Raw genomic sequence first — 27,168 nt, forward strand, 5'->3', positions numbered from 1 at the left:
GGACGATGCTCTCCTGACTCTACCAGGGCTTAAAAGAAGATTGTGTCTAAACCAAGAACCCATTAGTAAATGCAGAATTGCCATTGGTCGCTTTAGGTTTAGTGGAACATTAAAACATTCTGATCTTGAACATCTAGACAGCTCAAGGACACACGGAGAATACAAACCAGCTTAGTTTTAAACAAAACTAAAGAAAGAGGCGAGTTTGAGGCACTATGATGATGTTGATGATGATGATGTTAGAGGCCTGGTTCTTACAGTGGTTAAAGGGGCTTGTTACCAGGAGGTTCTGGGTTCAATCCCAGCTCAGCCACTGACTCGCTGCGTGTGACCCTGAGCAAGTCACTTCACCTCCTTGTGCTCCGTCCTTCGGATGAGAAGTCAAACAACGAGGTCCTATTGGAAGTGACTTCAGCATTAGCAGCTTGTGATGCTTATCCATTGCCACAATCTTTAAAAATAAAATCTAAATGATGTCACCCGCTTGAGCAAGCACACGACACACAGGCAATTAGCATAATCGCACCCACGCTTTCCTCCTACAACCTAAATTATCAGCCTAGTCTGCGGATAATGGTTTTGGAGTGGCGACCCGTGTAACGAATTGCATCGTGTCACTAATAGCAGAGTGCGGTGTGCAGTAGAACGCTATTCGCTACGTCTTTGTAACGGTGTGCAGGCGGTTTTAACAGGACTACATTATCTAACAGCTAGCTTGACTGTCAAAGAAACTCTGGCATCAATACATTTGCCAAGTAGCACCCACGCTAGCAGTGTGGGGAGTCTTGCACTGCACTGTGGAAGCCTGCGTACTTGTAAGGGGGCTATAGGCGCAGCAATACAGTCGTAGCTGAAGTAGAAGAGAGGCTCGGTGAATTCCTCCACACGAGACTCTGTTTTTTTTTAATTTTTTTATTCTTGCATTTGCTGCTTTCCCCCCGGATTCACGCATTTATCAATTTAACAAGGTTGAACAATGGAGCTCTCCCTAATGGCTGCACAGGTAAGACTTTGCATGTATTTAAATCATAAAAAAAAAAAAAAAAAAAAAAATCACACTTCGATTACTTTGCCTATTGCCTGTACTGCATTTGGGTCGGCTGGCTTTGTTGTATAATAACTCGAAGTCGTTCTCGATTATTTTCCGCGTTATACCTCGTTTTCAAGACTTTTACATCAGTTACTGTTACACAGGAACTAGCGTACGAAAACAAAACATATTTAATAACTGCATTACGCCACAATTAGTTATTTCGTTTATGCTGGAGCAACAGCCCAGCACAAGTACATGGTGTGTTTCAGTGACACGATTAAATTACAAGCACTCAAATACCTCTCTCCACGCTTAACGTTTTTAATGCTGAAGTATATCTCATAGATTAAGTCGTGCAGTTGTAAATTCATATTAAGATAATACGAACTTGTTTAGAATAGACACATGCTAGGTAGAAATGACATTGCAAACCGTGTGCACTTACACGCGTACTTACAAATGCAGTGATTTATAACACCGTCGTTACTTCAGTTACAGTGCAGTACATCCCTTTGACGCCAGCATAATGCAATAAATACAGTCCTGTGATATAAACGAGGCTGCTGCATGGAATCACTCTCTTGCCATTATTCATTTGCATTGCTGGGGAGTAAAGGAATTTATATTACTTGCTGCAAATTCAATGGGAGTTCATTTCCAGCACTGGGTTTGCAGTGCGTGCTCTACTGTGAAGCTAAGACAGAGACAAAGAAAATGGTACAAAAGGCAAGAATTTATCTGTTGGCAAATGCTTTCTGCAGGGGCGAGATTAGATGCACAGTTATGAGCTTGGGTTTGACTGCCAATCATATTTAAATGTATTGATGTAGCCAGGTTAGAGTTTGAGATGCGCATCTCGTTTCCCGAGGGGGTCCTCCTGGCAAGGGAATGCGGCAATACATAACATTATAAAAAGTAATGGCAAAAGTCGTTCAAATCATTCAAACAGGACAAAAACGCAATCATAAAAAAAAAAAATTGAGTTTGTGGGGGAATGCAAACACTGGAAAAAACAAACAGGTACAGAACAGCCATCGAGAATGCTCCCAGTACCTCTGCTGAGAATGTATCATCCTGGAAAAGACTCAAGGCTTGAGACGGACCTATGTAACTTAACAATTATATCTAACTGATTAGGTTCTGAGGATCCTTTAACTTGAACATTTTAATGTGGACAATTGATTAATCTACTGTATACTGTACAATGAAATACTGTTCACCTCTAAAATACATGCCGTCAAATAGTATGTTTTTTGAAAACTAGTTAAAAAAGGTCACTGATATAAAACAGTTTATAGTATAATGCATCGAGAAATGACTGAAAATCTTAAAAAAAAAAAAAAAAAGGATTTATAACAAAACCAGTCCTCAGACTTTAACCTTCTTCTGGTTGTCTTCCCAGCACTTCCCGGCCATGAGTGAACCCTTCATGGACTCCCCGTACAATGGAAACGCTTCCCTGCAAACCTCCGCCTCCAACCTCCACGCCAACACCCGCCCCCAGGAACCGGAAGAGGAGTCCAAGTTCTCCAGCGAGGCCATCTGGCTGTGGATCGCGATCATCGCCACCATCGGGAATGTCGTGGTTGTGGCAGTGGTCTGTGTCTGTACCTTTTAAGAGCTCTTAATCAAAGGCACGAGGGCCGCCCTAGTCCAGTCCTAGCGTAGTCTTATTACCCTTAGAGACCACACCGACACCTAGAGAGCTTTCCCAACTTGTCATGCTCCTTTGAAACTTTTTCAAACCACCCCTCCTTTATTTTACAGCAACTCGACATAAACTTTTGCGCTGCATTTCAACAGCTACAGTGACGACTCATAATTAAACTGGTTTATGCATATCTAGTGAGTTCACCAGTTAAACTAGACTTCCATGAGGGGTCTCTGTCTGTTATGCAAGGACTGTTCACGTTAGATTGAACTGTTTCTTGTTTGGAAGCATAGGGTGAATGCTCCTATAGCTCCAAGACCCTTTTGAGATTGTTCTAATCAAACTAAGCAGGGTTTATTCATGTATGGGAACAGTATGCCTTCATACAAGTCCTTATCAAAAACCTATTCCATTGTTCTGTAGGTGTACTTGATAGACTCCGTCTGCTTCCATGCGACTGAACTAACAGATCATGCAGTATGCCAACATTTTACATTTTTAATACCGTAATCATGATCACATGGGAACACTAGAGTCCGTTCTCTTGGATCTGCATCATTTTCAGCCGACATTTATGTGCAATTCAGTGTTCTAGAAGCATGTGATCTATTCTTACACCTGTCTCTTGCTTGTAGCACAGTTATGTGGAATGGAATGGAAAAAAAAAAGAAGTGACAAACTACGCAAGAATGAGTAAGAACAGTAGCTACGACGACAACACGCTCATGCTATAAAATCACCTTATCAGACCACGGCATTTCAGGATGCCGCATTGATAACCTGCTTAATCAGCAGGTTTTTTTTACGAAGGCTAAAATGTCCTTCCTCTCTCCATCAGCATCAATGAGTCAGGGAGGATGCACAGTGCCCTGGGGTCTCCTCCCTTGATGTTCCTGCCTCGTCTTACCCAACGCTAGTTGTAAAGACCCCGAGCGGCAATGAGAGGCCATGCCCTTTTCATCAAAGAGTTTTTCTTTTGTGTTTCTACATTTTTTTTTTTCCTTCCGAGAGGCGGACAGTGCCAAGCTGTAGCTGAAGGGTTTATTGTCTCTCCACAATCTGGGGCGTGAAGATAAGTGACCCTTTTTTTGACACAGACTGCTGTCAACGGGGGCAGGCACTTCTTCATTCAAATTAGCAAACAACAAACACATTTTTAAATAAAAGTCCCATTCAAGCATCTTTATAGGGGAAGTCATTTTAGTCGTTCGCATTCCATTTTGATTTTTTAAAAAATATATATTTTACCCTTACAGTGTCCTCAAGGTCACTTTGGAACCTGAATTGGCACACACTAGGCAGATTTCTAGTATTAGCAATATCTCTGTCTTATATTTGCTTTCTGAAAGTTTATGTTCGTTATAAGAAAAAGCTTTGGTATTTTGCTGGGAGGTTTTGATCTTAGCTCTGCATCAAAGCTTTTAATCGAGCCAGATTGCAACACACAAGACTGGATTTTTAGCTGGCGTGCTTTATTAAGAGCTCAGTGAAGGCACAAGCACTGACTTGGAACAGAACTACAGGGAGCTTATCTACAGACTGGGGACCACCGAACAATACAGTACGGACGAAGGACAAAATAGAAAGCCATGTGCCTGTAAATCGATTAAGATTTCAAAGGTATGTAAAGGTATTATTTCACTGCGTGCAGCTTTCTTGTTTAGCTCCTTGATCTGCTACTTGGAAGTCAAATCAATTCTAAGTAACTCGCTAAAGCCTCGATGAGCAGGTACATTTCTGGAGATTTTGAAAACGGTGTCGAAATGCCGAGATACAGTACAGGAAGACGCAGGAGGAATTATAATGACCTCACACCTCCTGTGCTGGTTTGTCTGACCTGATTCTTGGGTAGCCAGGTTTTCACCATCCAATAGCTTCTGCTAAATAAAATCACAATTCAAGAGGCCTGTGCAAGTCAGTCAAGCATCTCGGTCAGATATCATTCCGTGATCTGACTGCTCACAAGAAACTGGTCATAAACTCTGTAATTCTGTAATTCAAAGAAACAGCGCTGCAGTTGGATTTTTCAAAGCTCAGTAAAATCAAAAAGAAAGTGTAAAATGGTGGAAGATATAAGGATGTTTGCCAACTCAGGATACACAGGAACAAGGAACTGATCTAAGTGGGGTACGCCTGTCCTTGTGTCTGGAACAACATTGTAACTCTTGCCATGAAGTCGATAGTGTTTAGATATTGTTAGAGAGCACACCAAGTCCAGCTTCACACACAGTTAGGCAAGATATATAAGACAATCATCATTAGTGCTAGTGAGAAAAACTACCTGAATCCTCTCCTTACGGCAGACCATCGCTGCACCTGAGCTTTCTCCCAGAAAATGAGGTCATTGTTTATAACTCGGCGCTACATTGTCATGGCTAATGATAATGTTTAAGCTATGTGTGTGTAACTTTTGAATAATGGAACTGATAAATGGAAACTTACTAACGCATTGATTGCCATTGTGCGCACTTATTTACTCTATATCAAATTAGTTTCCTTACACAGTGAATACATTATACTGTGAGGGGAAATGTTGTAAATTGGGTAATTACATTTTTGCATTGCTATAGAAATCAGACAAATTAACTTGTAATATAACCCTCGCTGATGCAATGCAAAGGTCTGTGATGGTCCTATCATATTATTGCCTAGCACTGTATTGATCTGGTGTGTTCAGTGACAACGACAGGGGGTTGCTACTGATTGCCAATACAATGGTTGGTTTTTTATTTAGATTGGTTTTCAAAGTGTATGGGGATATCGGTCTTCAAGATCACAGTCTCCTTTACAGTGCAGTGTCTGAAGAAATACAGTACAAAATGCACCGCAGAAATGCAGCAATGGATAGTTTAGCATCACCCTGTAGAATGAACACATCTTGCTTCATGAAGTCTGCTGAATAATGTCACATTAGCAAATTGAATTACATACCGCTTTGTAGTTTTCCATATGCAGCTGTGCGATAATCTTGTCTCCTTATTTTTTTTTCCCCCAGCTGGTTGAGATACTGTATTGTCATTTCAGTCCGCTGGAGAAAAGCTGTAGTTGCTACCTTGCCTGACGTCATCCACATCTACCTGTGCATGATGAAGCAGCAGCCATTATATCCCAGTGGAGAAGGCCACTCTCTGCAACTCATAATATACTTGATGTGCAAATTCTGGACACAACTTTTCAAAAGGAACACAGTGACTTTACCCAACAGCAGAGTTTAACACCGCTGTAGCATTTTGCATCTTATGATGGAAGGACTCTTGGATCAAGCGGGCTTGCACGACAGGGTGGATCAGATTAAGATGCACAATTACAGTGTCACCATATCTTGGTCTGCGGTTCGAAGCCAGAGCTCTGGCAATGGCAAACGTAAAATGTTTTTTGGCCGACAGGGGAAGAGGACGGCTGCAGAGGCCCGTGACATCCAAAAGGCGTTGTGCCAAACAGAACAGAGAGAGCAGTGCACAGAATATATCTTCAGTAACAGAAGTGCGGCCATTTCTCAATCAAGTATACTTTTTTTCTTTTTGTTTCTGGAACCAGCATGACTAACAGCAAGTCTTGCACTAACACCAGCTCCGATCAGCAAAATATCACCAGTCTAACCTACATAGAACATGTAACTAGATCTGAAATGGGTTTTCTGTGATCTTTTTTATACCAGACAGTATTAAATATATAGTTTCAACATAATGTAAATATGGTCTTTAATTGACTTAAGTTGTATCTAAGCTGAGCTGTATGGTAGTGTATTTAGCACTTTTGCAGTGTAATATAATTAACGATATATGCAACGTTATTTTTTAAAATGCCAGTAACTGCTGTGAAAGACCTATGATAATTTGAGAACACAGACCAAAAAAATTGTGTTATTGAAGTATTATGTACTGGGATTAAATGGGATCGGTATTTTGTACGCGATTGCTGTTCTTTTATGTGCGCTGTGTTTGAACCCACATTGCTGTTTCTGCTTAGATTGTGTGCTTGCAAAAGGTTAGTAACCTTGTACTTGACTCACAGTGGCCCTTGTGGTCGTTTCTTAAGCAAACCACAGGATCTTTGTTTGAAGAAGGCATTAGTCAGTATGTTATTTTAATTTTATTTCTGTTTTTATTTAACATTTATTCTTTTATTGGTTGTTTTTTTTTTTTTTTTACTTATTTGATTGGGAAACGGGCAGGACGGTGGTGTGGTGTTTACTGCTGCAGCCTCACAGCGCCAGGGCCCCTAGTTCAATTCCAGCCTAGGGGTCTGTGTGTGTGGAGTTTGCATGTTCTCCCCGTGTCTGCGATTGATTGGAAAATGACCTAAGCTAACACAACGGTAGAGGAGGATAGAGAACCTATTTAATCAAATAGGTTAGCCATTTTATATTGTGGAAATTATATAAAGCCCCCTTTAAATTGCATTGAATATTTTGCATCATTTTGCGATCCATTCTACGAAAGCTTTATGATTATTGTGTCGTCACTCAATATTCATTGATTTGTAAGATAAACTTATTTAGGTAAAGCGACGTACTTTGAAAGATATGAAGAGCTAAATATTTTTAAGTATCAATTTTCGCATGGGATAAAAACATAAAATATGATTTGTAACACTTACATTTCCATTTAAAAATATATATATATATAATATATATATATATATATATATATATATATATATATATATATATATATATAATGCATACAATATTGTAACCTTTTCCAATGTATTTTTGATGTAAAGATGCTGTATTACTGTTTGAAAATGGCTTTTCTTTGCAATGCATTAGATTTGTGTTTTTTTTGTTTGTTTGTTTCTTTGTAAAATGTCAAATGTTTTCAGCCCTTAAGTTAATATGAGCTTTTAATACAGTCAATGTGATTAATTGATCCTTCTTCAGCTGGATGAGAACTGTCCCCTTTGAAAAACTGACTCAGCCTTCAAGCCCTCACTAGACAAGGTGGCCCACAGCTGCATCTGAAGTATTCTAAGAGTCGACAAAACTACACTCACTTTGTACTTTATCACCCAGGTAAGATATTTATTGAGTGAGCAAGTGGTCTGAGTGAAGTTATCCAGCAACAAACTCCCCATATCCAGTTTAAATTCAGTTCATTTCATGTGGATTAAATTACCAGCATTCATTCCATGATGTTGATCACATGTACAAGGCTCTCGCTCTTAGTCGCCCGTAAGGGGCTTGTGAGAAGGGTTAATTCATGCATGAATGCCAGCCTTGTACACGTCATCAACATAATTTGTTACAAAGAAACACGGAATGAATATGCTGTTAATTAATCCATATGATGTAACAGAGCTGAATTAAAAATTAATTACTTCCCAACTCGGAGGAGCTGCAGAGGATATTGAAGTCAGAATTCAGACAGAATTCATTATTAATTTAAAGTCCCCAACACCCCCCCCCCCCCCCAAAAAAAAAAGTACTCGCAGGAGATAAATGACAACCTGCGCGTGCAGTGCCTAAGTTTAACCACACGAGGGCAACCCTAATCTTTTTTCATTACAGAACAGCACTTTTGGGTAGGTGCCGGTAAATCCAGAATTTTGAGAATGAAAATGAAACTGTAGGGAAGTCAGTCAATTATTTTCAATGGGTTTGCCCAATTGATATTTCCCATAATACACGCCCATTAACACCAGCAGCAGAGCTCGACCATAACCAAGGTAGAGTAAGCCACACACCCTCCCACACCCCCTTCAGCAAGCAACACAGCTTTAGGACAAAAATGCTCAGCAGAGATTATAAAAACTACAGCACGGGGCAGTGTGTGATAAAAGAGAATTTAACGGGATTGTAGCATCTCTCCCCCCTCACATCATGCAATACCCCATGCAGTATTCTCTGTGATCTTTCAAACCGGGAGTGGCCAAAGTTGTTTTCTCCCGTCCAGGTCTTTGTTCCAACCCTGTTCTTAAACCTCCATCTATCTATCTATCTATTAGAATAGAATAATAATAATAATAATATAAAAAAAAAGAGTCAGGATTTTAAAATCCAGGTGATGCGTAACTTTTGCCAAGCTGTATCGAACATCCCAAATCCATCGTAGGTAGCAGTAAAGGAGCATCGTTTTCTTCAATGAAAAAAAAAAAAAAAAAGGTTTTACATCGAGTCAGGATCCTGGATGTATCCCGAGTCTGGCGGAAACGGAAAACAGATCGCTTTTAGAGCCAGGTTGACCTCCACAAAGTCTCAAAACCTTCCCAGAAAACAGCTGTTAATAAATGCACTTATTTTCAGCTGACGTGTGCAGAGTCAACAGCCCCTCACCGCCGTAATTACATACAACAATAATCGTTCTAAAAGGATCGTTTGGAACTGATGCCTTTTGCAAAAGTTTAGTTCTCCAGCGCTTCAGTTCACCACGCTAATATGCTCCCCCACCTCACACGTCAACGCGTGAAACGGCGTCCAATCGATTTGGATAGAGTCTATTTATTTATTTATTTATTTTTATTATACAGTTATGTTGCAACTTTAGTGCTGGAAGTAGGGATTGGCATGCATTTCCAATTAGCCCATGCACTCCAGTCTGCAGTTCTTATTCTGTTTGCTGTTTGCATTAACACTAGGTTCAAACCGCAGAATTCCCAGACTGAAGCTCATAGAGAAGTCTTAGCGGGTTCTGTGTAATTTTATTTTTGCTGACAAATGGATATCTTGCAGTGTTTAATGGTAGCCTCTAGTTCCACTCGGCATACCACAGTATATGACTACCTATGCCACTGGCAAGCTTGTATATGAATGAAGTGAATCCATTATGAATCACTGCAAGCTTGCTGTTATAAAATGTTACTCGGAACTTACCATCTGGATCCAACTGTAAAAGAACTGGCTTTACACACTGTTGTGGAATGAGTACGGGTAATTAAATCAACATGAATTAACTGAATAATCGAGCTTCTTATATTAGTCTGAAGAAACCTCAGAGAAACCATCTCCAGACCATCGCATTACCAGGAGGGGTGACATAGTTTAAGATTTAAACGTTTTCCAAGTGCTAAATGTTTTGATTTGTATTGTAACGAAGCATTGTAAAGCACAGAGAGGTCTGGTAAAGCATAGGGAAGCATTGCAAAGCACAGAGAGGTCTGGTAAAGCATAGGGAAGCATTGTAAAGCACAGAGAGGTCTGGTAAAGCATAGGGAAGCATTGTAAAGCACAGAGAGGTCTGGTAAAGCACAGGGAAGCATTGTAAAGCACAGAGAGGTCTGGTAAAGCATAGGGAAGCATTGTAAAGCACAGAGAGGTCTGGTAAAGCATAGGGAAGCATTGTAAAGCACAGAGAGGGATGGTAAAGCATAGGGAAGCATTGTAAAGCACAGAGAGGTCTGGTAAAGCATAGGGAAGCATTGTAAAGCACAGAGAGGTCTGGTAAAGCACAGGGAAGCATTGTAAAGCACAGAGAGGTCTGGTAAAGCATAGGGAAGCATTGTAAAGCACAGAGAGGTCTGGTAAAGCATAGGGAAGCATTGTAAAGCACAGAGAGGTCTGGTAAAGCACAGGGAAGCATTGTAAAGCACAGAGAGGTCTGGTAAAGCATAGGGAAGCATTGTAAAGCACAGAGAGGTCTGGTAAAGCACAGGGAAGCATTGTAAAGCACAGAGAGGGATGGTAAAGCATAGGGAAGCATTGTAAAGCACAGAGAGGTCTGGTAAAGCATAGGGAAGCATTGTAAAGCACAGAGAGGTCTGGTAAAGCACAGGGAAGCATTGTAAAGCACAGAGAGGGATGGTAAAGCATAGGGAAGCATTGTAAAGCACAGAGAGGTCTGGTAAAGCATAGGGAAGCATTGTAAAGCACAGAGAGGTCTGGTAAAGCATAGGGAAGCATTGTAAAGCACAGAGAGGTCTGGTAAAGCACAGGGAAGCATTGTAAAGCACAGAGAGGTCTGGTAAAGCACAGGGAAGCATTGTAAAGCACAGAGAGGGATGGTAAAGCATAGGGAAGCATTGTAAAGCACAGAGAGGTCTGGTAAAGCATAGGGAAGCATTGTAAAGCACAGAGAGGTCTGGTAAAGCATAGGGAAGCATTGTAAAGCACAGAGAGGTCTGGTAAAGCATAGGGAAGCATTGTAAAGCACAGAGAGGTCTGGTAAAGCACAGGGAAGCATTGTAAAGCACAGAGAGGTCTGGTAAAGCACAGGGAAGCATTGTAAAGCACAGAGAGGTCTGGTAAAGCATAGGGAAGCATTGTAAAGCACAGAGAGGTCTGGTAAAGCACAGGGAAGCATTGTAAAGCACAGAGAGGTCTGGTAAAGCATATTTTAAAAAATGGCTAAACTACAGTAAATGCATAGTACAGTATAACAAAAAAAATTCATTACAAGAAAAGGTTTCAAAGTCTATAGATTTACTGCCTTAGCCATGTTATATACCGGGCCATGGTTTCTCAATACAGTAGTATGGGCAGAGTAGAATGTGTGTATGTGTGTGTGTGTGTGTGTGTGTTTAAGCATTCCACCCCCTTATATACCACATTACTTGCACTGTAATTATACAGAAGCGCATTCTATTCCCAAGCATGCACCATAAGTTACTATACTTCCCAGTGATATACCATACTTGCCTGTGCTCTGTGTCTTAATATTGTTTCTATACTTTTATCCCTTTTATAAAGAACAAAACATACATCACAGGCCTGAAGAAGTTCGTGAACTTCCATTGCTGCCTCTCGCAGTGCATGCGTCTGTTTGTGAAGAGACAGAGAGAGCTGGAATGTACAGTGTAATGCTGTGGGAGGGACAGAGAGGATGGGAGGGGGGGTGGGGAGGTGAGGAGGAGAGAGGGGGAGGCCCTTGGCTTGAATGAGGCTCCTATTAACCAGCAAAGCACGTGTCCAGAACTCACAAAACGTTGCCCAAATGAAACAGAGTAGAGCGAGAGAGAGAGAGAGAGAGAGAGAGAGAGAGAGACACTCAAACACATACAGTTTAGAGAATCCTGCTAAACTTTGCCATGAATGGGGTTCGCTTTCAGGCACTACTGCAGAGTTACTGGTTTCTTCTTCTTGTATCCCCCTGGCTGGTGGGTTCCCACCCCCAATGCCTGGACTATAAGCCCCCTTTTAAACCTCCGGAGCCTCTCACTTTCTGCAAGGAGTACTCCCAGTTTGGATGCTGTGACTCAGAGCAAGAGCAGCAGATTATGAAGAGATATTATCTAGTTATGGATTTCTTTGACTACTCTGGGTACGTGGCCTGTGGAAAATACATACAGTCTATTCTCTGCCAGGTGAGAGCCATTATTATTATTATTATTATTATTATTATTATTATTATTATTATTATTATTGCACTAATAAATTGTGTGTTATTAATGGTGTACTTAATACACTACTTTTTATTAAATATTAATATATATTATTTAACATCATGTAATCAAATAAACTACAAAATGATATCGCAAAAGTCTGCCTAAAGCCATACCAGTAGGACAGTATTTCTTGTTAGATTTTAAAATGTCACGTTTTTTTGTTTGTTTTTTTTGTCAGTTTTTCATGAAGTATCTGGAAAACTACAAAGCAGTGTGTAATTCAATATGTTAACGTAACATTATTCAGCAGCTTTTATTCGACTTTATGAAGCAAACTTAGCTAATTCTGTAGAGTGATGCAAAACTTTTGACCATAGCTGTAGAAGTGAGTAATTCACCTGTACTACGGTAAATGCATTGACTACCAGATGGCTTTCAATTGATTCCCATATACAGCATATGTAAAAATGATAATATTTAAATACCCAACTTTTGGCAGACCTATAATATTCCTTCATAAATAAAGCTTTAGCACTTTTATTTAAAGAGGGCTTTCATGACAGAGAGATATGCATAATATTATAATTAATGCCTTATTGCATTATTTCATTATTGACGTTGCACAGTGTTGTTATAAAGCATCTGAAATGCTTGAGCTAATGCCTTCTTAAATCTGTTGTTCAGTTTGCAACAGTCTGATTCAGTGCAGTGCAACAGATGGATATTGTAAATGTCCATACGCTTGGAATGTGTGCATGGAAATCCCACAGGTTTCACAGTGTGGTCTGTCTCCTCTGAGTCACCCACATGTGTACGTGTCTGCTTCTCATGAGTCACAACACACATTTACCAGGATCAACTGAGCTCTTTTATGCAGGTAAAGGAATTGATAACAGTTGTCAAGGGGGAAACTAAAGGCTTTTTTTATTTTTTTTAGATCTTTACCTGTGGGGAGTGATCACCTCTTGCTAACCGCATTTCAGTGCTTGGAGTGTTTTGGTTTTCCCCCCACTGCAACCTGCCAAGTTAGAATGACTAATGGGCACAGGTTACTGTGTCTGGTGCATGAAGCCACACATTCTGTATTAAGATGCATTTCTTGTTTTGGAGGCTTTGTGGAACACTAGTGCACTGGATTGTCACATTCACATTTGAAAAATCACGCTGGGATCCCATGCAGAATCGAAGGCAGACCACAGCATTGCCAGCATGAGTAATACAATAGATTGGAAACAAATATTTCACACTATGAAGCGTTGCTGTGATCCTCAAACAGATTCCCATTGTGTACAGGGTTGGGGTCAATTCCTGTTTTTCAATTCCAAATTCCTGTTTTTAAAATTCAATTTGACTTAAACTTGCACACATATTTATGCAATGGCGACTGACTTCAATTTCACAAGGTAACGTCGATGTAAACCAAAGTAACGTCTTGTGTAAAAACAAATTGGTCATGCATGCAACCTTGAAGTCTTTCAGTAAGTCGTGCAAACATAGCCCAGAGTACACCCAGGGAAATCTGGGGAGCTTAAAGCAACATTAACAACAGATCATGTGGGTGGGAGAACATTAAAACTTCATGTTTAAAATGGGTAGGACGTAAGGTGGTTGACAGTGGATACACTATATGTCAAGTTGTCCAAAGTTAATGCCTTCCTCTGTGTTACACCAAAACATCCAGGCTTGGTTTCTTAGTTTAAGACCAGGGGTGCGCAATCACAGTCCTGGAGGGCCATTCCACTCCACGTAATTTGCACAGGGTCACGCACAGCGAGTCAGTGGCTGAGCTGGAATTGCACCAGTAACCTTCTGGTAACCAGCTGGACCACCAAGCCTCCTCATTCAAGGGTTCATCAGTTCTGACTCAAAAGGAACAATAAAACAAAAACCTGTGGCGGTTTTCAAACTGAAACTCTTTGCTATCTTGTGGTAATCAGGCATATCATTGCCCTATTCCCACAGGAAAGGGCTTCTGTCCAGAATAAGGAGCTCTCAAGACACGACTCTGTGTAAGCCTACCAAAGTACTTTAGTTCCCAAGAACAATGGGGTTTTTTTAAGAGGGAAATTGAGAATCTGCAGGAAAGGGCAAAATATCCACCTCAGACATCTGTTTCCTTTTACAGCAGTAGAAAATGAAAGACTTTTTAAAAAATCAAATACAGAACTTGCATCAGTATTTAGTACTTTTAAATAAGTTCTTCCTCTCAACCACCCGCTGTGCTACCACACTGGTAACTTCACAACCATTGTTGCATTTATATACAAAGAAAACAAAATAGCCCAGAATAGAATCAAATACAGTGAGAATGCAGCATGTTGATGTTTTAATGGACATGAAAGTACTGAAGCAGCATTGCTACAATTTAGCCGGCTTTGAAGTCAAATGTATTTTTGCAAGAGATTTTATTTTTGCTCTGATCTTTACCTTGCTGTCTCACCCAGTCACAAAGTTTCTTGGCAGTTGAATCCCAGTAGTCGACTGTGCCCGTGCTATGCGATGCCCTGAAGTCGCTGTACCTAAAAGAGTTCACCTGACAGTGAGTAATCCTGTGTCTGGGTTTAATGAGTTTGCTTGGCAGACGACCCTGAGTTCGAGTTGCTCACAAACCGCCTTCGGTGCCAAAACGTTTCCTTGGCAGTCGCAGCAATGAGTTTACCTTGAGATCTGCCTGTTACCAGCTTCAAAACTGTCAAGAAAATCCTCACCTACTCAGCTTTACTTGTTTTGCAGCATTATAGGCATTGGAGACTGTACTCTTTTTATATTATTATTATTCCATTGTAAGCTTTCACGAATTGCCTCCAGCCTGCCATGCCCCGGACTGTAGGTAGCACCCTTTCTTTTAAGTTCACCGTCCATGTCTTAAGTCAGACACCCTTTTTTTAAAGATCTCTGTGTCTTCATTAGGGCTTGTCGGTCTAAAAATGAGCTACATATAAAATCATCAGGCTAGCATGACGGCAACCTTTGGTAAAACAGAGTTCATGAAACTGAATTAAAATTGCCTTAGTCTAGCTTTCAAAATAAGAAGCTCAAAATCAACTAGATTGCATGTAATACTCTGTAATACTCTCACACTGTAGCAGTGTAGTCTGTCAATACAGGCATCTCCCATGGTGCATGCAGTCGTCAGTATTCTTCACGCCCTTGAATGCAGGCGGTGACAAGTTTGCATTGACCAGAAGTATGCACAGGATGCATTTTCGCCAAACCAGCCATCATTTAAATACATCAGGGATAAAAACATTTAGGATTTTTTTTAGAGCACTTTGCTGCACTGGGGCCTCACTGTGGATTGCATCAACCGCCAGTGATTGGAGGGTATAGTTTGAGCAAACAGTTATTGATATATGGTAAATTATTAGGTATGTATATAATATCTGATTACAAATTATTTATATGTATTTTATTTTAATTCAGGAATGCTCCCCATATGCTGCCCACTTATATGACGCCGAGGACGCGAACACTCCTATTCGAGAACTGCCCGGGCTGTGCGCGGAATACTGCACTGATTTCTGGCATCGCTGCCGCTCAACCTTGAGCCTTCTCACGGAGGACGACGACACTGTAGCGATAGAAGGAGACCGGGATAAATTCTGCGGCCTGCTGGAACTCAAAGACCGGGAATACTGCTACCCCAACGTGCTCACAAACGCTGAACTGAACGCCGACCTGGGGGCTGTGCGCGCAGACCCCGAAGGCTGCCTGCAGCTCTGCCTCCAGGAGGTTGCAAACCTCTTGCGGAACCCGGTAGCCATGGTCCACGCCAACGACGGGACGCACCGGTTCTTCATCGCGGAACAGCTGGGCTACGTCTGGGCTTACCTGCCCAACGGGTCCCGGATTGACAAGCCGTTCCTAAACCTGACAAATGCAGTGCTGACCTCGCCGTGGGCCGGAGACGAGAGGGGGTTCCTCTGCGTCGCCTTCCATCCGCGCTTCAAGTCCACCGGCAAGGCGTACGTGTATTACTCGGTCTCCGTGAAGAGAGAGGAGCGGATTCGCATTAGCGAGTTCACGCTGTCTGTGGACGATATGAACGTGCTGGACCCAGCTTCTGAACGGTAAAGGGTTAATTCATTATTTACTTATTTGCTTCTTGGCGCTTTTGTACCAGCTGCGCATAAATTAAAACTTCTTTTGCGTTTTCGGCCATTTTAAAGGGGCGTTTGAAGAGGCGTTACTTTTTAACTTTACGTTTTTAAGCCGCTGCAGAGGGAGGATTTATTTGTTTATTTATTTATTTATTTTGCCAAAATGAAAAATGAATTAAATACATATTGAAATAAATAAATACACGTTTTTATGTATTTATTTATTTATTTGTTTGTTTGTTTATTTATTTCGACATTTCCCAATCGCGTGTTACTTTTAGTTTTGCTTTTTTTTTCATTTTGGCATAAAATATCCTTCATAGGTGCAACCCATTGCAATTTATATATATATATATATATATATATATATATATATATATATATATATATATATATATATATATATAACGACCTAATAAATATACCGGGAATTTTTTTTTTTTAACAATAATTCGAAGCAATTACAAAAAAAAAAAAATATTTGTAATAATCACCAGAATGACGTTTTGACCCAGTTTATACTAATATATGCAATCTTTCCTATATATTCCCTGTTCCAATACTTGAGCTGTATACAGTTTAAAACGTTTGTCATTTGGGGGTCACCAGTGCTCTGCATTTCTAACACAGCTTTGACGGTTTCTGTGTTGTGTGTGTATAAGAGTTCATACAGTACTGACTGGAGCACGCCCACATTCCAGGCTTTCATTATGCAGTGTAACCAAGGGAAACAGAATGGAAAGCAGTACAGTAAATAGCACACATCCCTGAAACCTCCGGCTGTGTTTTTGTTTCAACAGTAATATTACACTTCTGGAGTTTGCATTGTCTTTAGAGAACCCCCAGGTTGTACTTTGACAGTTACCATTGCTATGTATACCTACTGTAGGTCTATAGGACTACTTTCTCTTGTTTATCTTAATCAAAACCAGATGGGTTAAACACGGAAAGCATACGTTTGCAAGTTTTCCAGTGGACATTATGGCTTTTAAATTGTGTTCAGATGTAGCAGGGATTTGATTAGGCTGTGCCCTGTGATTTACAGAATTCTCCTGGAGGTGGTGGAGCCAGCATCCAACCACAACGGAGGGCAGCTTCTTTTCGGCTACGACGGCTACCTCTACATCTTCGTCGGGGACGGGGGTAAAGCCGGGGACCCATTCGGAGAGTTTGGGAACGCTCAGAACAAGTAAGCACAGCTTGGCAGGTGCTTGCCCTCAGATCCCCTTGTAAGTGCCACTTCAGGTCGACTGATTATAAAGAGTCAGAACGAGCAGTGGCTTTCTCCTGTGGCCGTTCCTTTAATCCCACTGCCAGCTGGTTCAGTGCCACCCTTCAGGTAATGGCAGACTGCTTCCTCAAACTTCTGTGAAGCACTGCAGTTTCTTTGAAGGTCTACGATGTGCAATCTGCATTCTACCAGTAGGGGGTGCTGATACTCTTACTCTTAATTGCCTTTAAGAATTATCGGCATGCATTAAACAAATTAATTCACTGATGGGTTTGTTTCAAGAAAAGCTGTCTTTCCATCAATAATCGAATAGCAATCAATGACACTTCCACACTGTTTTAAAAGCCCGATTTAAAAGTGAATTTTCCTGTCGTCTGCAGTACTGAGGCTGTAAACCAACAATATATATATATATATATATATATATATATATATATATATATATATATATATATATATATATATATATATATATATATATATATTAGCATGCATGGGGGAAGGCAGCAGCCAGGCTGGTATGTTTCATAATCACACACAAAGACATAAGCCCGATATACGCTCCTTGCAAAGGAGCCGGCTCTTTTGTACAGTGGTATCAGCGCTTTAGTGCGAGAGGTCCCGGGTTCGCGCCCGCCCTCCGCCTGTGTGTGGATTGCCTCGCCCTGTGTGATGCGCTTGCCTGCGGGAACCGAGATCGCTGCAGTGTTTTTGGTATGGCAGTAAAAATGTCAACGCCCGAGAATAGAGGAAAATGTGCTTCCAATTATCCTGTAAAATGTAAACTCTTCCCATTTCAAGTCCTCTCTGAAACCATGATTTGGTATAGATATTTTCTGTTTACCAACACGCTTCCATTAGTATAACCTATGCATTTTGAAGGAGAGCCACACTGTATATACCACACTGTAATAGTCGCCTGTCGTCTCTGTTTTAAATATAAAAATGTAGTTGTTGGTGGTGGTTTTGAATAAGTTTTAATTTAAATGAAATTACCCAAACCCCTCATGTGCTTGAATAACTACTTATTGTAAAGCTACGCCTGTTTTTTTGGGGTTTGTGGTCTTCAATATAAGCATGAGAAGAAAAACAGCTTTCCTGTCTCTCTCCACCTCATTCCCGCTTTTCTCTCCCGCCCCACCCTGGCATCACGTCTTTTCAGCGGGCACGGAATGCCAGTGTTACGGGCAGGCCAACTTTAATATTTATAATCCGTGCACGTTGGCAGTGCCCCTTTGAAAGCACCTCTAACATAGCAGCTACTGTCTAAAAACCGCAGTGGGTGCTATAAGGGCATATATCATTCCATAGCTGCGGTCCTTGATCCTCAAGCAAACTCAATTATAAATCAAAACCTGAGTGCAGACGATGTGTTTGGTGGAATGTGTTTGGACGTTGGTGGAAATGCAAACGACTTGTGGAAAGTTACAGCAGATTTTATTTCGTTTCACTGAATATTCATACAGAATAAATTCGTTGAGATGTGGAATGTCCAAGTTTCGCGAGATTGTTGAGCCAAAGTTTATAGTTTGGTAATGTGTGCATTTCAAGTTTTAGTGTTTGTATTTGTTGAACTTTTCATACGCTGTATGTTATGTGTTGCCGGACAGGGGGGGAAAAATCTGTGTTTTGTACAAAAAACGGACTCTAGTTATAAATAAAGAGGCTTTTCTCATTTAAAAAATACTTGGGCATTGCAAGGTTAATATACCTGTAAAAACAATAGGAATTCTGTAGTTCTAATGAGCTATATTGTTTTTTGGCACGGTGCTTTATACAGCTTTACTTGTCAAAGTGGTAGATCAGAATAGCAAAGTTCATTGCTTAGACGCTGTGGTGGCTGTTTTCTGAGTGTTGCTCAGCCAATGACAATATTGACTGCCATGGTCCCAGCGCTGGATAATGTCTGGGTTACTCTAAAGGGAACTGCAAGCAAGGTGTAAACAGCAAACAGTTCTGTTGTGATCCGTCTCTCTCCTCTCTCCGATCTGCACAGTCTGGAATCTTTGGGAGTTGGTGCTACATGCCATGCCATTTCCAAAAATAAGGAGAAGGGGTGCTGCATTACTGAGAGTTTTCTTTCTGAAATGTTATCCCTTATAAACGGTTACCACAGTAAAGGCACAGCAAAGTGTAATAAAGCTCAGGGAAAGCATTGTAAAGCACAAAGAGGTGAGGTAAAGAATAGGATAAACTATGTAAAATGCATTGTATAACCATGGGGAAAAAATGCAAAAATACAACGGACTCCTATTGCATAGCAGTTTTATCCATTCCAGGTTTTAATACCAGCTTGATTAGCCCCATTGTATAGGTAACAGGGTCTTATTATTAAAGACATAGTGAAAACCAGGAACCAGTCTTATTTCCATCTCTGATTATACAGTCCTCTGAAGTAATGCACGTGGTCTTACACAATCAGCCCATGAGGGATGTGGACGGTGAACATCTGTGTTGGTTTTTCTTCTTTCTGCTGATTCAGCTTCAGCAGTTGAGGTTAAACGTAGCTCATATTTCATTTCACGGCTGTCAAGAGAACTTAAAATGGGATAAACCAAGCTAGATCCCGCACCATTCATTATTTTAGCATTCAGAGTCTTTTCCATTAAACAGGACGTGCTTGGGGTGCCCTTGTTATAAAGTATACTGCAGTGTGACATAAAAGAACAGCAAAGTGGAGTTAAACAATGATTCTAAAGACTAAACAAGAGTCGTAAACCAGAAAACGACCATGGTGAACTTTTACAGAGGGTGGACGGTATATTAGAAACACTTGCCATATCACTGTCAATAAGGCCGTCATGGGACGGTGGCGCTGAGAACAGCTGTATCGTGGTATGCTGGTCGCGATACGATATTTGTCACGATGCAGGAGACGGTCCTGGTGGGTTACTTACATGATGCATAGTAAGATGAATGATTTAATGATGGACCATTTTGTTAAAAGGCAAGAATCAGTCAAGAGCCATTTGGTGGGCTACGATGAGCTTTATTGTCATTTTGGTCTTGTATCATAGCACAAAAGATACGCACTATTACGAAAACGTATATTCCACGATAACATTGCTGCATTTAACAAGACAGCATAATGGGACTTTTGCAATGCAATGTACCATTTCAGGTTCCATTGAAAGTTTACTCACTAGTTACAAGTTTTATGAATACCCCCACCCCCAAAGTTATTTATAACTAAACCTGGCATTTAAACCACATCTCCATAGCAGTGTATAAGCATCCTTTATCCTGTAAGCCTGCTGGCTGCTCACTGCAACTTGTGTAAGTGTAAACCCTCACTTAGCTAGCTACCCAGAAACATGTGCTTCTATTGCACGTTGCAAGACTAAAGCTGTTCTCTTTTGTAATTGTTTTTTTAATGAGAAATAGCAGATTGTAGTAAATTGAAAATCTGATTTCTTGCGTTTTTAATAAGGGTTTCTCAATGCATATTTTAAATAATTATGTATAATAATATGGATTTTTGTTTTGCTTCTCAATACGTGGATTTTTGTTCATTGTTATCTATCTGATATCTGAAACTACCGTGTCAAAATGTTGTTTGAAAACCTGACATTTCCTATATGGATCCATTGCAGGGCTTGTGTGTCTAGCTTCATTTCTCTTCTTTTTTTATGATTATTTTACAAACTTTTAACATTTGTCGTTCCAAAAAAAAGTTTCTTTTTGTACAATATGCGTATTCTGTGCTAGATTCCCAAAGCTCTTACTAGAGAATCTAGGGAATTCAAGGGGGCAAAGGGGAATTCAGTCAAACATTGTATTTTTTTGTTGCTCATAACTCAAGTAACCTGCAGCAACCCACTGTAGTCATTTATAAGGAAACTAAATAATGCTTGTGTTTGTGTGTGAAGAAGCGCACACAACAGGGATGTAAGCAGAATTAAACAATTTGCCATATTGATTCTAATAATCTCAATGCTTAAACATTATCATTAGACACATTAAACAGACATTTAGTGATCAATTATCTGATCCTGTCGGAATTGTCATGGGGAATGCCATGTTACACGGCAATGGGCAAACTTAACAGAATTCGGGAAATCTGTGATAACCATGAAAAAAGGTCAAGGCTGATCTATTCAACCCTTAAGCCAGTTTAAAATGGGAATACGACTCTCCCTGCAGGTCCTCTCTGCTGGGCAAGGTCCTTCGCGTGGATGTGGACGATAACAACGGCGGCCCCCCGTACCGGATCCCCCCTGACAACCCCTTCGTGAAGGACCCCAGGGCTCGCCCTGAGGTGTACGCGTACGGCGTGCGGAACATGTGGCGCTGCTCCGTGGACCGGGGGGACCCCCTGACCCGGACCGGCCGGGGGAGACTGCTCTGCGGAGACGTGGGTCAGAACAAATTCGAGGAGGTGGACATCATCACCAAGGGAGGAAACTACGGTTGGAGAGCCAAGGAGGGCTTCTCCTGCTATGACAAGAAGCTGTGCAGCAACTCCTCGCTCGGTAAGGGAACCTCCAGCTAGAGGACACCTTCCTCCCTGCTGTTTTACTATCCATCAAATTATATACGAGAACATAATAAATTAGGTAACAATAAAATTGCACAATGCAGCTCGTCTGGATCGTTTGTTATTTACATACAGTAAGAGGATAGGCAGTCAATGAGCCAGGTGACTCGGCAGTTCAACTCGCTAGTTCTCTCACAAATTCGCCACGATTGTCGTTATCGTACAAGCCCAATCCGGTTCCTTTTAACCTTTCATGAGCTCTGAATCCACAGTAACAGAGCTGACTGCAGTCTCTCCATTGCAGATGATATCTTGCCCATTTTCGCGTACCCCCACAAGCTGGGTAAGTCGGTGACCGGAGGCTACGTTTACAGGGGCTGTGAGATGCCCAACCTGAACGGGCTCTACATCTTTGGAGATTTTATGAGTGGGTATGTCTGTTTAACTGCTCTACACATTATCTACTGTTGTTACCAAGTTCAGCTGGATGGCTTACCAAGCCGGACTCCAGTGCAAAAGAGCCGGGTGGTTTTAGAGTTTTTTATCTCATGGACGGGACAGAATCCGTAACGGCAGTGCGTCTCCCAGCACTGTCAGTTCCACGGGCACATACCGGGTAACCCATTATAGCTCTGCAGAAATACCAGATTGCACGCTGCCGAATCAGGGCCATTGTGTAGTTTTTGTTCTGACTCCACCCTGCTGTGCTCAGGTTGTGGTTCGCCGCTTGGTCTCTTGCAGACGTCTGATGTCTCTGAAAGAAGATCCCAGTACTGGCGAATGGCACTACAATGAGGTCTGCATGGGGAAAGGCCAGGCGTGCAACTTCCCCAAGACCATCAACACCTATTACAAGTACATCATCTCGTTTGCTGAGGACGAGGCAGGTATCTATTGGCATGTACGCACACACACACACACACACACTTTTCACTCTTACATTTTTACATGCAGTGTATAGAGAGAACCAGTTGTCCAATTGTGGTAAAACATGCTAACGACGTTCTTTTGCAATATCAGAATCTGGTGGTAGGTGAAGCTGCTCAGTCTGTCTGTCACACTTTGTCCATGTGCATACAGTGTATATAGGTAACTGTGGTCAGCTTTAGTATCAGCAGCTCTGGCGGGTGAAGTACTGTACATAATGACATCAGTGGTTCGATGGACCAACGTTCCTGTAGTCCAAGATTAGTGGTCAGTGAATAAAAGGTAGATTGACCGTCACAGTAAGGAAACCCAATCTTATTAATGTAATAATATATGTTTTTTTTTTTTTTTAATTCCTTCTTGCAGGAGAGCTCTACTTTCTCTCCACTGGCTCCCCCAGTGCAGCAGTGCCAGCTGGGGTGATGTATAAAATAATCGATCCTTCAAGGTGAAGTTAAGCCTTTATTGATACGTTTTGTAGGTTTTAGAATACTACTCGTAATGTGAATTTTAACATTATAATGTTAGACAATTCCTAACCATCTGTCTTACAATGAGTGTTCTCTGAACAGCCGCCCGACAATTTTCTAGAAAGTGGGGGTGGAAGTAAGACTCGTATGAAGTAAAACTTGCAATAAATGTATCTTTCAGGAGAGCACACCCAGGCAAGTGCAGTTTCACAGCATCTCCTGTCACTGTGAAAGGAAAACTGAGCCACTTCCACCCAAGGGAAAGTAAGTTGAGTTTGTGCAAGAGCTAAATTACCTGGACAATGCACTTACAGCTCTGGCCAAAGGTTAAGCATCACCTTATAGAATTAACTCATTCAGCTTTTTAGTCCAATGAAACCTGCTGAATAATGTTACGTGAACATATTGAACGACATTGTAGAGATTTAGATTATGTTCATTTATACATATATATTTTTTTTGTATGTCTCAATCCTGAAATCCTAGGTGATACAAAACCAATGGGCATTTGTATTTATTAATTATATTTTTAAAAATATTTTAATTTTTTTTTTTTTTCAGGATTTGTAAATCGACGCAAAACTACGACAGCTGCTCCAAAAGCCACTCCGATCCCGGTCTACACCAATACGACGATTATCAACAGATTAGTTATGACGTCTTCTTATCCCACAGCTGCCACCACAGTAAGATGGACCCCAACTACTGCTGGCAGACAGGGTACCACCACTGCCAGGCTCAGTGCAGTCCCAACCCCTCCGATCCACTCCCCAGCCAAAACACCAACCACACAGCGTCCCAGAGTCACCTACCAGCCGATAACTAGGAAGCCAGAGAAACCCTACCAACCTACCACTCGCCCTGCTCCCAAACAACACCAGACTACCAGCCAATACCATTTGCCTGTGGAAACGGAGCATCTAACAAAGGGCCGACCGACTACGCCAAGGCCCGGTTTACATGAATTGACCACCAAGCTCCCTCTGAAGACCCAAAAGCTGAACGTCCTCAACGTTCCCAAGACGAGCGACAAGAGACTCAAGGGTCATGTGGAAGAAGTGGACGGTTCAGACGGTCAGAATCGAGTTAACAAGAAAGGCCGTGGCTCGAAGAAGACGAAAGTAAGACATAGGAGGCTGAAGAACGGGGCGGTGAGACTGGCAAGCGGCGGGGAGAAGCTGCCGGATCGCGGGAGGGTGGAGATTCACGTCAAGGGGGAGTGGGGGACCGTTTGCGACGATCTGTTTGACAGCAAAGCCGGGGCCGTCGTGTGCCGGCAGCTGGGATACCCGTTTGTCCTCCGTGTGGCCAGAAGAGCAGAAATGGGCGAGGGCAGCAACCTCAACATCCTTCTGGACGACGTGAAGTGCGAGGGTACGGAAAAGACGCTGCTGGAGTGCAAGCGAGCCAAACTCGGGGAGCACAACTGCTCCCACAAGGAGGACGTGGGGGTGGTGTGCGGGTACGATGAATTCGAGGAGGCGTAATGGCATTTCAGGCAGGACTTGTTGAACTTCTTTCTTTTTTTAGGTGCTTTTCTTCTCTTTTAGAAGTCAATTTGTTACCGTGGACTGCTTTGGAAGGACTCTTGCCATACTTTCTGTAACTCCCAAGACCGTATTTGAAAAGTTTTTATTTCCTACTCCCAATCAGGGTTGGGGTCGACTTCCTGTTTTTCAATTCCAATTCCATTGAATTTTTAAAATCAATTCCCATTGCAATTCCTTCGAATTGATATTTTAGAGATGGAATAATTGTTGTTACTCCTTCCATTTGAAGCCAATGTAATTAACTAACGAACAGTAATTTCAGTTCTGTTGCCATTGGGAGAAGCTCATTTGATCTGAACACTGCTAATTGCAATTTTGATCAATGACGTGTTGGAATCGATTTTTAAAGGGAATGGGAATTGAAAAAAAAACAGGAATTGACCCCCCCCCCCACCACCACCCCCAACCCTTCGTCTCTCAATACGGAAACCAGAACAGAAGAAACAGATATGTGACGTTCACCCGTGTTCTGTAAGTCATCTCAGAACATTCCTGATGCTCAGTTAATCAGCTGTTCTGTTCCTTTCACACGTTCTTTTCACGTTTTTCAGTAAAGCTGCACTGCCACCTTGTGTTTTGTTTAGTCAGAAGAATTTGCTACCTCGTAAAAGGCTACAGCATCACACCTCTGTGAGAAACTCAGCTCTGTGTAGGATTCTGGTCGCATCCCCTGTGCCATCTCTCTGAGAGAGAGCTCCTGTTGGGGAATGGGTCATGCAGGTATACAGCCCTTTGTAACAAACCAATAACTGGTTATTGGTTATAGAATATAACCATAGCAATATTTGTTAAGAAATTATAAAATCCCTTTTTTTTTTAGTTTTGTTCATACGCACTGTTTTTTTTTTTTTTTTTTAATTTTTAATGAACTTAAAAACACATTTCAGTGTAACTTTAAAAAAAAAAAAAAAAAAAAATGTTTTCCCTTAGAATGTAAGCCAAAAAAAAAAAAACACCCCATATTCTAATGAAGTAAATGATTATTAATAATAATACAAAATAATAAATAAAATGCTGGACATTGCGAGATGATTTGGAACTAAAACATACACACTATGGTTCTTTGGGCGCAAAAAATAAATCAAAAATAAAAATCAATCTTAAGTGTATTTTATTTGTGTATTTACCTTTTCTTATTTGTCTTCATATTTCCACTTGAATTAAAATTAGCAGACAGAACTGAGACTAGAGAATAGAGAAGGTCTATGCTGGGTATAACCACCACAACCTCTCAGGTTAACAAAAAGGTATTGCACATTGCAACAAAAGTGTTTTTTTTTTTTTTTTTTTTTATGTGTTCAAACCAACAGTTTGATGAAAAAGCACTGCTACTCAAGAGTTTTTGTTCCATTTTTAAATTTCTTTCATCGATTTCTTAGTTGCAGAAATTCTGGATGCACATTTCGTGTCTTGCAACTGGAACGTTAGATTCCGTTTTAATTTCCTGAAGGTCTATAGGATCAAAACATGTTTAAATGTGGAGCGTGCAGTTCCCACAATCGCTCGCTTCAAATCAACTCTCACGACCCGCCTGTTCTCTTGCTATCCATGCTCTCTAAGCCTGATATCTTTTCTTAGCTGTGGTCTAAATTGCTATTTCAGGTTTTTCAATCTATCTTATTTGCATGATTCTGCTTGAAACACACATCCACCATGTTTAGAATTCAACCCTAGCCTTTTATCAAATGTATTATGTCTGTATATAATGTATTTATGTTGTTTATTTTTTGTATTTAATGTATTATGCATTGCTCCTCACTATTTTGTAAAGCGCTTTGTGATAGTGGTCCACTATGAAAGACGCTATGTAAAATAAATATTGATTGATAGATATTTCTGGTTCCAGTCAGCAACCAGAAGAAGCCCTGTGGTAGTGCTGTGAAACAGGTATGTGTACAGAGAACTGGCATTTGAATAAATATTCAATGAAAGGGTTTTAATAAAACCCTTCCACTGTGCTCACCCTGCTTTGTAAACACAGCTCACCCCTTACATATCTCTGACTATAAACATTGAAACTCTATTCTTAAACACCTCTACTTACCGCTAGGGACAACAGTTTTGCATCACCCTCTAGAATTAACACATTTTGCTTCATAGTCGAATTAAACCTGTTGAATAATGATACCTTAACATTTTGAATTACATACCACTTAACGGAAAAACTGACACAAATGGAATTCAAAATCTAACATGAAATGATGTTTTACTGTTATGGCTTCTGGTAGACTTTAAAACGAACACATTTGCCGATATCTTTATTCAAAGCGACTTGCAGACACTAGTGGGTGAACTATGCATCAGTAACCGCTGCTGCTGCAGTCACTTCCAATAGGACCTCGGTTTTACGTCTCATCTGAAGGACGGACGTTTGTGATTTTGTGATTCTCATCTTACCCTGATTTCTAGTGCCGAGTCTTCGTTGACCAGGGTTACTGATGATGTCATGCGGCCAGTCGAAACAGGTAACC

General features: G+C 41.0%; 2 protein-coding genes across 3 annotated transcripts; both read left to right on the forward strand.

Moving 5' to 3' along the window:
- Positions 1–596: 596 nt before the first annotated feature.
- LOC121303797 (uncharacterized protein C14orf132-like) lies at positions 597–7,245 on the forward strand. Its single transcript, XM_041234590.1, has 3 exons — positions 597–1,003; positions 2,436–4,304; positions 5,680–7,245. The coding sequence occupies exons 1-2, from the start codon at positions 977–979 to the stop codon at positions 2,649–2,651; spliced, it is 243 nt and encodes an 80-aa protein (XP_041090524.1). The 5' UTR covers positions 597–976; the 3' UTR covers positions 2,652–4,304; positions 5,680–7,245.
- A 4,355-nt stretch (positions 7,246–11,600) lies between these two features.
- On the forward strand, positions 11,601–25,527 carry si:ch211-136a13.1 (HHIP-like protein 1). 2 transcript variants are annotated; one of them, XM_041234487.1, is made up of 9 exons: positions 11,601–11,921; positions 15,366–16,012; positions 17,088–17,231; positions 21,417–21,745; positions 22,055–22,181; positions 22,492–22,637; positions 23,044–23,125; positions 23,329–23,411; positions 23,709–25,527. In XM_041234487.1, exons 1-9 carry the CDS (start codon positions 11,646–11,648, stop codon positions 24,632–24,634), a joined length of 2,760 nt encoding a protein of 919 aa, XP_041090421.1. In that variant the 5' UTR covers positions 11,601–11,645; the 3' UTR covers positions 24,635–25,527. The 2 variants fall into 2 exon arrangements, with proteins under 2 accessions (XP_041090421.1, XP_041090422.1); XM_041234488.1 differs by lacking the exon at positions 11,601–11,921 and adding an exon at positions 13,258–14,481.
- Positions 25,528–27,168: the final 1,641 nt, after the last annotated feature.

This window comes from Polyodon spathula, chromosome 35, assembly GCF_017654505.1.
Source record: "Polyodon spathula isolate WHYD16114869_AA chromosome 35, ASM1765450v1, whole genome shotgun sequence".
Taxonomy (NCBI): domain Eukaryota; kingdom Metazoa; phylum Chordata; class Actinopteri; order Acipenseriformes; family Polyodontidae; genus Polyodon; species Polyodon spathula.